This window comes from Ambystoma mexicanum, chromosome 13, assembly GCF_040938575.1.
Source record: "Ambystoma mexicanum isolate Mex_15411 chromosome 13, UKY_AmexF1_1, whole genome shotgun sequence".
In the NCBI taxonomy this organism is placed as follows: Eukaryota; Metazoa; Chordata; class Amphibia; order Caudata; family Ambystomatidae; genus Ambystoma; species Ambystoma mexicanum.
The window spans coordinates 368,128,611-368,145,411 of NC_090938.1; the positions used below are offsets into that span (position 1 = coordinate 368,128,611).

The 16,801-nt window shown below is 46.5% G+C and overlaps 1 protein-coding gene across 2 annotated transcripts in view; it reads right to left on the reverse strand.

Annotated features, from left to right (window-relative positions):
- LOC138521220 (Fc receptor-like protein 5) overlaps positions 1 to 16,801 on the reverse strand; it is a 317,958-nt gene that overhangs the window by 140,642 nt on the left and 160,515 nt on the right. For both annotated transcript variants that reach the window (XM_069633890.1, XM_069633889.1), the window contains exons 4-5: positions 11,260 to 11,544; positions 776 to 1,066 (exon numbers count right to left, since the gene is read on the reverse strand). In XM_069633890.1, coding sequence (XP_069489991.1) covers positions 776 to 1,066; positions 11,260 to 11,544 — 576 coding nt within the window. The remainder of the gene's footprint in view (positions 1 to 775; positions 1,067 to 11,259; positions 11,545 to 16,801) is intronic.

Below are 16,801 nucleotides of genomic sequence, written 5' to 3' on the forward strand. Positions count from 1 at the left end.
ATAATATCAGGTTTTTATGTAGCACATGTTGCCAGGTTTTGTCCAGCTTCTCCGAGCATTATTAGGTCAGATAGCTCAGTGAGTTAAGTGCTTACTGCTCAGATTTGCCTTTTCCTCGCTGTTCACTGGTTCAAATCTCTCTGCAGGGATGAGTCACATTTTCGTTCTTCAGAGGGCTATTAACTCAGTACTTTTGAATTGGGGCAGTTATAGAGAGAGAACATGTTGAGGTGTGTTATCAAGTGCTGCATGAAAACATTATTAGCATAGTTTACTTTTGGAATAGCGGTAAATATAAATTCTGATTTGAAAGAGACCATTAATCCTTTGCAAGGTGACAATTCTTTTTTAGCAAGGGGAGAAGGACTTATTTTTCTGTTTCAGAATATCTGCACAGGGAGCTATTTACAGTGGTGCATGTGAAGGGTAAAGTTGTAAGAGTTTCCAAACTGGACTGCAGTCTTATCCTGCCCAGCTTCTGCTAGCTTTCTCAATCCGTCACAGACCTGGGGACACATAAGTAGGCTTTAGATGCTCTACACAACAAAGAAATCAAAAGAAATGACTCCACCTTGGTACCAGCTCTTCTCTTTCAGAATGTTCAATACATGCCCCCATTGTGACTCTAAATTCACCCGATTCAACATTTGTAGACTTTGGGAACCGGAGTCCTACGTGGTGTTTGTTGTTTGGGTCATCAAATGGAGTGATAACTATAGGGAGGTGGAATGCATGATTGAATGGCACATAGACATGAAAACACCACCTCCTTTACCTGTAACATAGAGGAACATCTGGGAGCTTCTCATGGAGGTCAGGATACGCCCGGGCTCCTTCACCTGATAGAGGCAGCTGTATGACCCTGCTGACTGGCTACTGATGGTGTCTATCATAAAGGTGCTGCCAGCGGTCCCTCCGTTTGTAGCAATTTCTGCTCCATCTTTGAAGAAATGGTACTCTGTCGACCTGGCCGTCATCTGGACATCACAGCGAACACGGACAGATTCTCCTCTAATGTACACAGTATTCTGGGGCTCCAGAATCAAACGTGGGGTCGCTGGGTGTTCTAAAAAGAAGAGGAGCAGGGACAAACATATGAGCGCAGTTGGCACAATTTACTCATTGCAAATTATATTTTCTTCCCCAACACATACCTTCCCCTCATGTTTGTTTGCGCAATTTCACTGTCTCTCATGGATTTAGGTTCACAGTAGAAGTGGACAAGTGGAAGAAGTCTGCTTGTTTGGACATCAGCCAGGCCGGCCTAGGCAGTCAGCATACCGTTTGCCATAGTATATTCCTCAAGCACTACCTAAAATCATTGTGGACAACCAGGGGGGTTCACGTAACTTCACTTTCAGGCGATTTGTCATCAAGCGACTACAATTGAGTTAAATATAAAGGAATCACTAGCCAGTGGCATACTAAAGAATATATGCTCATTTGAGAAAGCAATGGCAGTCCCTAGTAATTTTGATAGCTAGGCAGCTGTTTAGGGCTGGAAAGCATCTGTATAAGACCTTCATCCACAGCAACGCTGAGGGCAAAGCAAGAGACTTTTAGGATACCATTCCTGGATTTTAGGCAGTGTCAAATACATTATACTAAGTCGTTTGTAGTGTTGAAGCTGCACAGATGGAGACAAAGGTGTTACTATTGACATCTCAATACTCTTGTCAATGAGGGAGAGTTAGTGGCTTGGCGGAAATTCTGTCAGTCATTTGGAAAATGCTGTGTCGGAGATGTCAATCTGGGGCCAGGTGGGATCCACAAAAGGTAAGGACACACAAAGGATGTGTCTATTGTATCTCTAAAAGGCCACATAGAGGATCCCTGATAGAAATGCTCTGGCATATGGGATCTGACTCTTGAAGGGACAGTTCCTTCTAGGCTACCTGTTCAGGATTAGAGACTCCTGAGTCATCACTAAACAAAGCGAAGATAGCATTACAGCTAAGGGAAAACAAACACATTCTGAAGCAGGCACGAAGCTTGCGGGTGGCTGTCTCTGCACTTTTTCGAGTGGAGATGATGAGTTAGAAGTTCCCTGGGGACTCCTCTTCTTGTGTTGCTCTAGCTCTGGATCTTTGCAATTTCTTTAATATGTTGGCAGGCAAAGAAGGTATCCACCTTCAACCACTCCCTTCCCATCTCTGTCATCACTCCATTAATCTCCTCCTTTGGTTCTTTCCCAACTGCCTCCAGTACCTCTCCCACCTTCTCCAACAGGTCTCCAACCTCCTACTTCTGATCCTTCCCATCCATCTTCAGTAACTCTCCAACCTCCTCCAACAAATCTTCATCATCCTAGTTCCCCATCTCCTCCCTTGATATAACCACCTCCTCCAAGAACTGCCCCTCCTTCGGTGTCTCACCCTTCCTCCTCAAGCACTCTCTGCTCCCCCCGTCTCCTCTTCCAGTCTCTGCACTTTCGCAGCCCTCCAACTCTCTTCAAACATTGTTCCTATGCTGCTCCAGCAACCCACCCTCTGGCTAGGACTAGTGCTCTTTTATTGTATCTTAATCCCTACCCTGGGGGCTGGCTCTCATTGTTATAGGCTGCAGCTGTGGCTCAAAAGGAGGCATCCGCAAGAACTGGCTGAGGTTTGCCGTGGTGTACTTAATCAAAAAGAGGCTATAAGAGGTGGGGCAGCCATTTTGAATTTCACTGTGCTGCCTTGCCTCTCACTGCCTCTGGCTTGCAGTTCCTACTCCTGTGGTGATGCAATGAATTCTGTTCTCTGGGGTCACTGGTAGGTGTTCCCAAGCTACAAAACCTCCATTTGAGCGTGGGAGGGCCAGTGATGAGTCTGCTGATTGTTTTCCAATGTTTCAGCATTTTCCTGAATCCCAGGATACAGCCACGAATCTGTAGATCCTGCAGAACCCAAAGCATGGCCGACTCCAGAGGACTGTGGATCTGGTGGGACCCTCAAATTGCCAGTGGAAAGTGACTGTATCAGTACCTGAAACATTGCATGGTTAAATGTTATGTGAATGTGCGTCTTCAATGGGCCAGCATGCCTTTTAAAGTAGGTAGGTGGTTGTCCTCTTTCCTCCTCCTTCATTTTGGGGATAGTCCTAAAAGGGTGGTTCCTTGCAGGGATAGGGTTCAGATAGGATTGATCTGAAAAACCTGTTCAGAAAAGAGGCATTCTAGGAAATGTGGTTCCAGGGAATCCCCCACATGATTCTTCAGGGACCACCATCCTGAAATGTAGGGTAGACCCTGGCCACTAGCAAGCAGGGGACTTTGTTACACATCTCACCCTCTTCTGATGGGCGTTCCTTAGACTCCATCAGCAAACAACTTAAATATTCTATGGGCCTCATTACACGTAGTGCGGAGACCCTTACCGCCTTACTACGAGGTCCCTTTGCGGGTTGGTACTGCAGGCGTTAAAAACCAACCCACAAAGGGACCAGGGTGCTAATTACGGTACCGCAATTTGCGGCACCTTAATTAGCGCCTTCCACATTCCCATAGAGCCCTATGGGGCAAAAATGGGAATGGGGAAGGGCAATCGGGGAAGGGGGAATTACCGCCCCGCCAACCTTGGAATAGGGCGGTAATTCCCCTTTCCTCCAAGGCGGTGCCGGTATTTTACCGGCATGGACCAAGGTGCTAATATCACCTTGTTCCACCGCCTACCGTGTAATGAGGCCCTATATCAGCCTGTTGATGATTCTCTACATGTACCACAGAGAATGTATATGGCTGCAATGCCAAAAACAGTGCTTTGTGTGGAGGGTTGAGTCCTTGTCCCTAGCTAGCCAGGTAAAAGGTGGTTAGTTTGCAGTGGTAGTGAATTTATGCTCCAGGAGATAGTATTTGATGATCTCTATAGCCTTCTTGATAGCCAAGCATTTCAGCTCAAGGGTACCACAACTGTGTTCCCTCTGCAGCAACCTCCAAATAAAAAAGTAAAGGGCTGTCCTACCCCCCTTTCGAGCTTGAGATAGAATGTCTCCAAGACCTACCTGGGAGGAGTTTATTTGTAAAATTAAGGGTTCCTGAAAGTCCACAATGACTAACAATGCAGGACTGCAGAGCGACATTTTCAGAACTATAAAGAACCCCTTTGGTCTAGTCTGTAGATGGGACTGTGCTTAATTTATTACTTAATTGTTTCGTAATTATTGCGCCTATTTTGTTTTTGGGGTCAGTATTCCCTGAATACTTTGATATGATATGGCATTTATAACGCGCATATACCCAAGTGTCTCAAGGCGCAACGAGGCAAGGGGGGGGGACAGAGGGAAGACCAAGACAATGATCTTACTAGGCCTGGTGACATTGAGATTGCGCAAGTGCAGGGGAGGGGGGAGATGGTAAGGGCATGGGGAAGGGAGAGGGGGCAGTGCAATGCATAGGATCAACAGTAAAGAATATATAAAATAAATTAAACAGAAGGTAAAAGAGCAGCCAGCTTGTGGCAAGTGCAGGAGTAAGTGCAGACATCAAGTGTCAGGAGCTGGCGGGGACTGTAGGGATACAGAAACAGCCCCCAAGTGCAGGGGTTGCCCGGGAGGCAGTGCAGGTGTGCAGCAGGCGGGGAGTGGACCTGGGCCCAAGATCCGAGGGTAGCCAGGTGACCAGTGCAGTTTCAGTCCGGAATTCAGCAGGGGAGAGGAGGAGAGAAAGCAGAAGCAAAAAGGAAGGTCTTGAGGTACTTCCGGAACCGCAGATGGTTCTCCTCAAGTTTCAGGGAGGCAGGGAGGCCCCAGCCGAAGAAAGAGATCTACCACCGACTCGTTGGAGAAGCGACCAGAGGCATTGCTAGGGGGTGCTAAGGGGACTATAGCCCCTGATCTTTTGGTTGTAGCCCCGGAGAGAATCTCAGTAGCTGCAACCAAAGGCTAGCTAGCCCCCAGTCCCAACAGTTCCAACATCAGCGTAGCCCTGGGTTTTTTCCAGACCTAGCAACAGCACTGGAAGCGACTAACCCTGGGGGAGTTGGAGGCAGATGAGCGAAAAGCTCGAGAAGGAAGATATTTAGGAAGAGAGAGTTTGAGGTATTGAGGCCCCAGGCCTCAGAAGGCCTTGTGGACAATGCAGAAGGTTTTGAACTTAATCCTCACAGCCACTGGGAGCCAGTGCAGAGATTTCAGTCCTGGAGAGATACGATCCCTGGGCTTGAGGCCAAGGACAAGTCTCGGAGTCCTGTTCCAGATGAGTTGCAGAGGGCGGAGAGTAGAAGCAGCCAGATTTAGAAAGAGGCTCTTGCAATAGTCCAGCCTAGAGAAAGAACCAGAGCTCTAGTGACAGTGAGCTTCTGGGGGAAGGAGAGGAAAGGAAGAATACCTCTGAGGGGGTGCAGCTGGTAGTGTGACTTCTTAGCGACGTCAGAGTTGTTAGCAGAGAAGGCGAGAGTGGAGTCGAAGATGACACCAAGGTTTTTAGCATCACAGGTGGGAGAAGGAAGAGTGCCAAGAGCGGTCGGCCAGAGAGCGACAGGAAAGGAGGGAGCAGGTGTGCCAATAAGGAGCATCTCAGTCTTACTGGCATTAAGGAAGAGATAGTTGGCCGCACAACACCCCTGGATAGCAGACAGGCAGTCACAGATGAGAGAAGGAAAAGAGGTGGCGGAAGGGAGCCTGAAAATGAGCTGAGTGTCGTCCGCATAGCACTGAAGGTTGGGGCAGAGAGCGGCAATGCGGTAGGCAAGAAGTGGCAGTTATTGGTTGAACAGCCAGGGAGAGAGGTTAGACCCCTGGGGAACACCACAGGTAGAGATAGAGATAGGGGAGAGGAAGGACCCCAGTTGGACCTGGGAGGGTCGATCGGAGAGGAAAGAGGTCAGCCAAGCCAGGGCCTGATCGGTGATACCCAGGTTATCACAGAGACGGTTGAGCAGGATGCCATGGTTGACCATGTCAAAGGCAGAAGAGAGATCAAGTAAGATGAGGACACAGGAAGGTATTGGAGGCAAGGTTGGAAAGCAGTTCTTCACAGATGTTCAGGGGAGCAGTTTCCATGTTTCTGGCAGCTCTGAAGCCAGACTGATGGACATGGAGACAACTAACCAATTCAGTGTGAAGATTAAGCTGGGAGATGGGCAGCTTTTCCAGGAGTTTGCCCAGGAAAGAAGTGATGGAGATTGGGCAGTAGTTGGCAGGGCAGGAGCAGTCGGCAGAGGGTTTCTTAAGAAGAGGGTGCACAGGGGAGTGCTTCATGGGGGAAGGGAAGTCTCCAGTGGCGAAGGAATGGTTACAGAAGTCAGCCAAAGCAGGAACCAGGGTGTCAATTTGGTCCTTGATGGTTTTAGAGGAACAGGGGAGAACCTGTTTTGACAAGAATTTCATATGATATGATGTGATCGTTTATTTATATAGCGCCTATACACAATGTGTTTCAAAGCGCTTCAAGGCAAGGGAGGGAACAAGGGAAAATACAACCACATTCTTACAGGCCATGAACAGTAAGAATGTGAAATTAACTATTGTACTCGGCCTGACGACATTTCAGATAGTGCAAGAGCTAAGACATAGATAAGGAAGGGAGGGGGAGAGTGGGAAGGAAATGGAAACAGACAGCCGACTACCGTACTAGGCCTGATGACATTTCTGGTAGAGCAGGAGAAAAACAAAAGGTGAGGGAGAGGGGTGCAGAAAGGGAGGGGAGGAACAAAACAAGCGACTATCATACTAGGCCTGACGACATTTCAGATAGTGCTGGAGAGGTGGTGGGGAGGAAAAAAACAGTAATGGCAGGGTGGAGGAAACAGACGAGGTTCCTGTCATATTAGGTCCAGGGACAATTCTGAGAGAGTAAGTGCATAGAAGAAATTAAGGGGAGGAGATAGAAAAAGGGAGAAGGGAAAGGAGGAGAGAAAAGAAAGATCGGACTTGTCTAGAGACCTCGTCTGGGGAGAACAGGGGAAATGCAGAGAAGGAGAAGAAGGAAGTAGAGGTGGCCACAGAAGGGCCAGAGAGGGGAGTAGAAGGAGGAGGAGCGGAGAAAGAGAGAGAGGACTGGATGTCCTGAGTTTTAGAGAAGAAATGAGAAGCCAGGGCCATGCAGAGGGTCTGGGAAGGGACAGGAGAGGTAGAGACTGCAGCAGGATTGGCCAGCTCTTTGCAGATTTTAAAGAGTTTGGCCGAGTTGTTGGATGACACAGAGACGCGGGCTTGGATGTGGGCTCTCTTCTTGATGTGGACAGAGAGCTGGTATTGCCTTTGGAGCAGGCGGCAGGCCAGTTTGTCAGAGGATGTACAGACAGCACGCAATTTTCTCTCAGCCACCCTGCACTTGCGTTTAAGTGTGACGAGGTCTGAGTCGTACCAGGAGTTGCACTTAGCTTTGGGCTTCAAGTGGATCCTCATGACAGGGGCAAGAACATCAAGAGTATTAGATATAGCAGAGTGGAGCATAGAAAGGGCTGTGTCAGGATGTGAGTCACCTGAAGGGGGAGGGGTGGGTGACAACTTGAGGCATGACAACACCTTTGCCTTCTTGGAAAAACAGATATTTAACAGAGGGCATGGCCAGGTGACCTGTCGCTGATTAGCAGTGAGGCTTGCCTAAGCTTTGTGCTACTAGGTCTAAGTGCTGCAGGTGTTACTACTAACTGGCAGCATGGATTACACAACCATCCTGGTATGACCCAGGGAATTTTTTATGAGTTCTTGGAATGTCCTCCATCATGCATTGAAATGTGGCGGGAGCCCCATATAATGCAAAGGGGAACTCTGTAAATTGGAACAGTTTCATTTTGGTGATGAATGCTGTCTGCTCTTTATCTTCTGAGGCCAGCAGTCTCTGACAGTATCTCTGATCCAGGTTTGAGATGCACCTGGCAGGTTGGATTTGTTCAATCATTTCAATGATGAGTGGCATCGGTTATGTATCGAAATGGGAGAATTCATTAATGTTTTGGAAGTACATGAATAAGCTCCACATTTTGTCTAGTTTTGGAGCATGCACAATTGGGGAAGTCCAAAGACTGGTAGACGGCTCGATCACCTTTAAGTCCAGAATCCCATTGAACCTCTTCTGCAACAGCTTTTTGTCTGGCTTCTAGGATCCAGTAAGGCCATAGCCGGATAGACTTGGCTGACAGGGGTTCATTTATTGTGGTGAATGAATCCGTTGGCTCTTCCTGAAGTGTCATTCATACATTGCAAAACAGGTGTACGAAAGTCTGCAAGACCCTGATCAGGTCTGCAAGTAGGTCAGGATGAATGAGGTTGGCAGGGTTCTAGAAGATTCTGCCAAGCGTTCACCCCAAGGGATGAGCTCATAATTTGAGACATCTTCTATCAATCATCTTGCTGGACTAATTAGTTAAAGCCACTGAGCATCTCTGTCACCTTATATGGTCCTAACTCTCTGATCAGCGTGTTGTTTTCAGATGTGGGCTGGAGTAGTAGAATTAATTTCCAACCTTGAATCATAATTACTTAACTTTTCATTAATCCCACTTCTTCTGGTCAGCTTGGGCTTTTAGATTCTGATGGTCCAGCTTGAAGATAAATTCCAGGAGACAACAGGTGGCACTCATCACCTCATTGGAACCTGACGTGGGGAAATCATTGCCTTCCCAGGACTACTTGAGATATCTGGGATGTCTTGTGCATAGGAATCTTATCCAGGGGCATCTTCTTTTTCCCCGGGCTACTTCAAGTCTAGGATGTCTTGTGCCTGTTTGCCATAGATAGAGCAACTCAAACAGGAAAACCCTGTGGACTTGGGGGCATCGTCTTGGTAGAATATAAGGCCCAAGGGATGAGCTCATCAAAATCCTTCACATCTTCAGCAACCAGCTTCAGGAGGAGGTTTTCCAGAGTCTTGTTACATTTCTCAACCAGTCCATCTGTCTCTATGTGGTCTGTACATGGAAGTGTGTGGGTGTCGATATGAAATAACAGTTTTAACTCAGTCATTAGCTGGGTCATAAAAGACTTGCCTTGATCGGTTTGGATTTCTTTAGAGAACACTTCTGTTGCAAAGAGGGCGTTAAATGATGGAGGATATGTATGGTGGTTTTAGATCTTGTAGGGAATGCTTCGGTATAACAGCTGGCATACCCCATGATAAGAATATAGATGTTTCCTGCCTTGGATGGACTAAGGGTACCCATTACATCTATTCCTATTCTCTTAAAATGGGTCCATAGGTAGTGCTTGAAGTGGTTCCTTTCTCCATGTTGCTACAAGGGTTTTTCTCACAGGTGGACACTAGGTACAGTAATGATATACCTGCTCATGCACACCTACCAGGGAAAGACTAGCTATAATGTTTGCTGTAGTCTTTGCCACTTTTGGTGCCCTGGTGAGAGGTGGCAGTGGGCCAACTCTAGAATGGTTGGCGAGTACTTTGGGGCACCAAAGGTTGACAGTGGATCTGTCCATCGCCACAGGGGCTGTTCTGGGCTCAGTACATGAACACATTCTTCTCACTAACGTTTGCTGCCCCTCCTCAAAGGAAACAATGGTCTGGAAAGCAGAACACAGAGAGGGGTCCTGTTTCTGTCCTTGGGAGAGCTCCAGTGAAGGGGGCCCCCAGTGATGCTGTGGTGTTCAGCTTGCTGGCAACATCTGGGATTTGGGGCAGGTACAATGGCCCAAAGCTGGAAGTGCCCAGGACTGACTCTTCGACATGGAGGGTCTTATCTGTTGGCAAATTTGTGGGACTCATGAGTGATCATCACTCCAAGATAGGGGACTGACTCATAAATGGAAGGTGCCAGATCTGATTCCTACATTGATATATATATTTGTGACTATTCAGTTTGTATCACCAGATGGTGCTGAAATCTTGGGCCTTAGAAATCACTCTAGGGTAAGCCTCCATCTGGTTTCTATTCATAATGACTAAGTCACCAACATATACTTGAATTCTAATACACAGTCTTCAACCTTCTCTGATAATCTCTGAGGTTCTAGCCAGTAGTCAAACACGTGGCTCAATGTATATGCGAACAGGTGGAGGGGGTAAAGGACATCTCTGTCAGGTTCCAGAGAGAGATGTGGAAATATGGAGTTTAAAATCAACCAGAAATTACCCTTGCTCTCGTGTTTGTAAACAAGTGACAAATTACTCATCTCACTTACCTTGGGAAACCCTTGCTGCATACACTGCCTACACAAACTCCCAACTGACCCTATCAAAGGATTTTCTCTGTCTTAGAATGTGAACAGCCAGTTGATAGCCCCTGTAAGCAGCTATATAGTGGCTGTGAACCAAGTATGCACTGTTGTGGCACAACCTGTAATGAAGCCATGTTCTTCAGAGCTTACTAATTTGGATACATACTGAGAAATGTTGCTGGCTAAGATTTTAGCAAACAGCTTGCAACAAAATTAACCAATGATATTGGTAAGTATAAAGAACACTAGAGCTGTTCATACCAATTCACCTTACCTGTTGTCCAAGAGCAACATTGTACCTTCCTACTTGTGGGGGCTGAAGTGGTTATCTCCACTGAGTGACGTTGTGCCTTTTATAAGGTGATGGGTTCAGTTGTCTCCCCCAGTTAAACAGTTTGTGTGCAAAAACTGCACCTAGCCATGAACAGAGAGTAGCATAAGGCTGGGCTGTGTAGATATTATGATTTAAGGCACCACTGGGGAAGTGGGCTGTTCTTTGCCCTTCTTTATATGGAGTAATTTATGAGGAACAAAACACAAGTGAGGACCCTGTATGGGGACATGTCTAGACAGCTAATAAGAACAGATCTGCTGTAAAACACAATCCTCTAGGACTTTGCATTCTTCTTGCTCAGAGTCACACACAGAGTGTTGATGCTGGCACAGTGTATGATGCCAAGTTGCTGGAAAAGGAGAGACTCTGGTCCAGGAGTATCCCAGCCAAACCTACATTTTGATGGTTACCAAAAGCTTGAGTGGCCAAGGGTGATTGCGTCCCGTGGTGCACATGGATAGCCATAGAATGTGCGTGCTCCTCATGAAGTGTATTACATTGCCTCTCTCTAATGTCCCTTCAATATGTGGGGTGTCATGAAGAGATTTAGAACAGGCTGTCACATTCACTACCTTGACAAAGTCCATAGATTATGTGGGATGTCATTAATTCGGTCAAGGCGGACAATCACATGCACTACCTCAAGAATGGATATATACTTGCAGGGTGTCTTGAAGAGTGTCAGTCCAGGTTAATGGCTCTGTTGACTCCCTATTGGTCCTCCCGTTTTTAGCTAGCCAAATAGTCACATGTACAATATCTTGTGCTTCCCATTCCTTGACCTTTTAACTTGTAGTCATCAGAAAGATTTATATTGTGAATTATATCCTTACCCACGACATGCAGCAAAACATGTTGGCTCTCCTCAGAGCTGACCGGACCCTTTGACAACTGCACCCAGTAGGAGCATGTGTATGACCCATGACTGGCGCTGTTCACACTTGGAATCCGATATGTGTCCAGGCTGGTGTCCTGCGGCCCATTAAGAAGTTTCCCATTCCGATAGAAACTATACCCTTTGGCAACAACAGAGGTGAGGCACTTCAGACTGACGGATTCGCCTATCAGGTAGGTGGAGTAGCCAGCCGAGAATGAGATCACTGGTGCAGCAAGACGATCTGGAAGGAAAAAAAAACACAAAATATCACAATTCTTCTTTGCTGATTTGTAGTGAATATATCAATGTGATCCTGAAAAGCGCCATGTGGTCTAAAAGGTGTGCATGTCTAACTATTCCTATAAAGTTTGAGCCATACATAATTGATGTGCACATCCACAGAACAAGGAGGGCACAGATGTAGAAGATTGAGAGTCTTTCTAAAACAGCAAGAAACTTCTTGCATGTTACCGACACTGACTACATTTAATGTGACAAGCAACCTAAGAGTGCCCAGGGTTTACTGACAGTTTGTCTACACTTGATAATAATAATGATGATAATAATAAGATATTTTTAGTGTGAACACCTAGGTCAGAAGAAACAGAGTGCTGTGCAGGACAAAGAGCAAAACCTTGGTAGTGAGAATTTACCAAGCCATATTGTAAACATTAGTAACAATTGTCACAGTACAAAATAAGCATGGGGGTTTGCACAAGCTGGCCCGAATCTAGGTCACACTTGGAAGAGCCAGGTCTTCACTTCTTTCAGTGGTGGACCAGAAAAAAGAGTTGGACAAGTTATTGACATGTTCAATGGGTTTTATTGAAATTAAAACGAAAACGTCCAATTAACCCTATCGCTATGAGGGAAGTTCCGTACCTAGCAACGCAAAAACTAAGGATGCATGTCATGTCCAAATTAAACATTTTATGTCCTAAACTTAATCGCTAACTGGTTCTACCACTTCTGAAAATTAGCTAATTAAATGAAAAAGGGAGGCTATCACAACAACTTCTGTGTGGACCTCTCCCTGGCCAACTGGTAGTAGATTTACTCACAGTCTAAAAGTTATTTAGTGTGCAACAGTATATTTCCCACAATCTTCAGAGTCTGCACAATCTTCAGATAGAGTCTTTTAAGTAGTAATTATAATTATCTTTTGTAATGGGTTTCACGTTCCCCCTTGGCAAAGGAAAATTGCTCTTTCTGATATTCTTCTCAGGCTTATTTTCAAATGTACATATACCTTCAGGATCACTTGGCAAGACAGCTCTCAGTTTCCCACCTTCAGTTGTTAGGATTCCCCCACACTCCTGTGGTCCTCTAGTGGGTGCCTTTATTTTATAAATGCAATATTCACTAGCCTGATCAGCTATTCCAGCTTTGGAATACAATGTTCCATCTCTTTCACTCTGCTTGTGGTCTGTGTTCCTGATAAACTTTCTCAAATTCTCCCACTCTTAAATGGATCTTCCAGCAATGGCATGCAATGCTTGTAACATGTTCTGCTTTGGTTTCATGCAGCAGTATGCCCGGTAAACCTGATTAAGCTCTTATACTCTTGGCGGCTCTTCCAGCCCTGACATGCAATGTTCGTAACGTTTTCCCACTTCTTTCTGGCGTCCCCATTTCAACAGCGGCTGTGTTCCAGGTGGTGCTACTTCCGATGGAACAGGCATTTGTCAGGCAGAGCTCGGCGATCCCCTCTCCTCTCCAGTCTCTGGTCTCGGTGTCCGTTGCAGAGCCCCAGGCCCACCACTATTTGTCAGTGTTCGCACCATCAGAGAAAAGGGTTGTCTTCCTGTCAATCTCGTTCCCTGACTGGAACCTCTTGCTCCATCAATGCACCCGCCGTCCAGCCTCCAGCTAGTGAGTCTCTCTCCAAACATGCCAGCACTGGCTCCACGGCTCGGCGTGGCTCAGCCACTACAGGATGTCATTGCTACAGAGGCTCGATTGTTCTCTCTCCGTTGGAGTCTCCTCTCCGTCATTTACAAGACGCTCTCGCTTAATGCATGTCATTGTAAAAACAAGAATTGAGTCTGTCTTCCTTGACCATGGTATTCAGGTGGTGTTCAGCATTAACTGAAGCCAACAGAGACAAAGAAGGATCTTTTTTGTCTATAGTCTTTACAGGAGAAGCCAAAGTATTTCCAATATCCATATAAGCGGACAAGCTGGTTTGGGCTGGGAGTTCCATCGCAGAATGGGATTCATTGTCCCTGAGAGGGCAGTCACTCCCAGTGAGGCCCCACTTTCCCAGTCCCCCATGGAGGGTCTTGATTAGCAGGCTCACCTCCCTAGCCTCAAACGGGGTGGCTCTCCTCTGAGGAGAAGGAACAAATTGTCCAGATTCATCACATTTCTTAAACGTAAGGAGATGTGAAGCAGTCAGCATTGCCACCGGGAGGGAAATCCAGTTTGGGGACGGGTATCTAGTTTCCTTCTTGTGAGCCAGTTTACTTTCCAGTCTGGTGGTGGTCTTTCTGCTAAATCACTGTGTGCTTCCAGATATTGATTGTTTGGTGATCAGGTACATGGGTGCCCTGGCAGTGGTTGCCTGGTAGGTTAGACATGCAGTTTTGAACCAGATGCTAGCCACGATGAAGAGCCAGAGTAGTTTGCGTCAGGTGCGGATGATCTGGTAATATTTCAGAGAACTGGTGATAAGGCTATCTCGTGTGGTGGGCTGTTCCGAGGGGGGCCAGGTGAGCAGCAGGGAGCCCTGTGAGAAGGGCATGCACTGTTCGGAAGTCCTGAGGTGGGATAAAGGCAAAGCCATTTGAGACTTTTCTGAGATGTGTTGTTGGAAGGCAACATTGCTATCCACAATGAAACCTAGGGGTTTAGCCGAGTGTGATAGGTGAGGTGAGAGTTGAACCAGCCCAAGTGCATTTTGCCCAGCCACCTTTGATTTGGTTTCTGATTGGATGGGTGGCCGAGGAGTACAAATTCGGCCTTGATGGGATACACTTTGAACAGGTACTGGGAAGTCATGTTTCAATGGGTGTAAGGTATGTGAGAAGGTGAAGTGATTGAGGTCCTACATCTGATACCACACCACACTTCTAGTGCACAAGAGTAGGATGGATGTGAGCAACAGCATCCCCTAGTAGTTTTTGGAATTGGATGCACCCACTTTGGCCCGAGTTGAAGGTAAAGGAAATTGTTCCATGTCTCACAAAGACTCACTGAAGGGCATGGCACAGCTGAAGTAAACCCATTTCTTTCGTCAAGTAAAAGCTTTCAACTCTGACTGGATGAGCTATTAAACTGATGGTCGCTGATGGTCGCTTCACTAAACTTGCACTGGCAGTGCCAATTGTATTTGAATGCCAGATGTCAAATGCAGCCTCAAATCCCCCACAGTGCCATCATGTTCCGGCATACTCACCATATGCTAAGGTTTAACCCTACATCTGTAGGGCCTGACACTATGGGCCTCATTACACGGTAGGCGGTAACCATGGCGCTACTAGCGCCATGGTTGCCGCCGGTATTCTACTGTGTCCGCCTTGGTGGATGGCGGAAATACCACCCTACTCCAAGGTGAGCGGGGGTGGTAATTCCACATTCACCAAGGCTCTTCCCCATTCCCATTTTTGCCCCCGTAGGGCATAATGGGAATGAGGAAGGTGCTAATTACGGTACCGCAAATTGCGGTACCGTAATTAGCTCCGAGGTCCCTTTGCGGCACCCTACTTTAACGGCTGGTAAAACCAGCCGTTAAAGTCGGGTCCCGCAAAGGGAACTCGTAGTAAGGCGGTAGGGGTTTACCGGTACCGGTAAACCCCTACCGCCTACCGTGTAATGAGGCCCTACTCTTTAATGAAGTCTGGGGCTTTTCTACTACACCGGCTCACCAGCATAGTAGTCTCGAAGCACGTAATCCGTGATCACGTTAAATTGGCTTAAGTCCTGCTCAGGGACGCAGGACCTTAATCTGCTTAGGAGGCATTGACCGGAAAAAGTTGTGATATAAGACAAAATAGTTGTGTTGAAATAAAATCCTATGAGGAACATGATAAGGTGTGTAAGAGAGTGATAGGTGGAGCTTACTGTAATGCAAATATATATATGTAAAGCCTGGAAGTGCGAGGGGCTCGAGATATTCTCGGGCTATCCTAAGTATATTGTGGGCATGGTTGACCAGAGTCATCCAGAAGGGATAGGGCATGTAATTTAAAAGGTGTAGATGAAAGGCTGCCCAACGCCAAGGACAAATGTCCAAAACATATGTGTTGCTTATGAGGAAAATAAATGAAGCCGCTGTGAAAGGTACAGAAGGGATGGGTAACAGCAAGGATCTCTTTCAAGGGGTCACTGTGTTACATACGACCCAGATGGCAAAGCCCATAAATACATGAAGTCGCAATTTAAACTAGAGTAAAAGCCTGATTACACCTATATCTCCCTTCTATCTTTCCTCACCTTCAGCACATCTGGTGACAGTTCTTCAGATCAACCAGAAATCCACAGAAGGAAAACCCGGTTTGCCAGAGCTCACTCTTAAACCGAACAAATTTAGAAAGCTACTGAGGCATGTCTTTTTTAACAACATCTGAAGATATGAGTGCTTGCAGACTGCTGTCTTATTCAAATAAAAGGTATAGCCTCAAATGCCTCAAAAATGCCACAAGAAGCCTATGGTCCCCCCATGTACTGCACAGGCCGGTCTGTACAGGTGCTGTCAACATGGCCAAGTGCACACTCAGATACCCCAATAATGTCATCACACGCCTGGTATAGTTCCATGTCGAACATGGACTTTCTAACTAAGCTGTTTATTGATTTAGCAGTTTCTCATCATTAAAGGAATAGTTCACTCTAAAATGTTATTGTCCCAAAAGATGGGCAATAAACAAAAACATCCATTAAACATCTTTTTAAAGAAACTTCCCATGTACACTTTTGAGCAAACGAGGCTCAAAGCGTTTACATGGGAGCATCCATTTTGTCCTTTCAGGCAGCCACCTCTGTTCATGTGAAGCTCTGCCCTGGTGGTACTAAACAAGCAGAAAAAGCCCCCTACTGGGAGCTTTTGCTCACTGCAGCCAGAGTGTGCTGAACATGGAGGAGACTGCCTTCACTTTCATTTTAAGTTTACGGTGCTGCCCAAGCCCAGCGAAGCACAGAAAACGTAAAATGAAAGGCAGAGCAATTATGAATACTTCGCCGCAGCAAAGGTGCAGCAATTATAAATACAATGTTGTTGTATTTGTGATTGTCGTGGTTAGAAAACCACAGAAATCATTAATACAACAAAGTTGTATTTATGATTGCAGTGGCTCCAGCTTTGAGTCTCCTGAGCTCCCCCGGCGCGGGGGAGCCCAGGAGACTTAACGCGAAAGCTGCCACCGTCAGAAATACAATGCTGTTGTATTTGTAAAAGCCACCGTTTTCTTTCTATGTTTCCCAGGCTCCTCCGGCTCAGAGGAGAAAGAAAACCGCAGCATTTATAAATAAAACAACGTTGTATTTATGTTTGCAGTGGC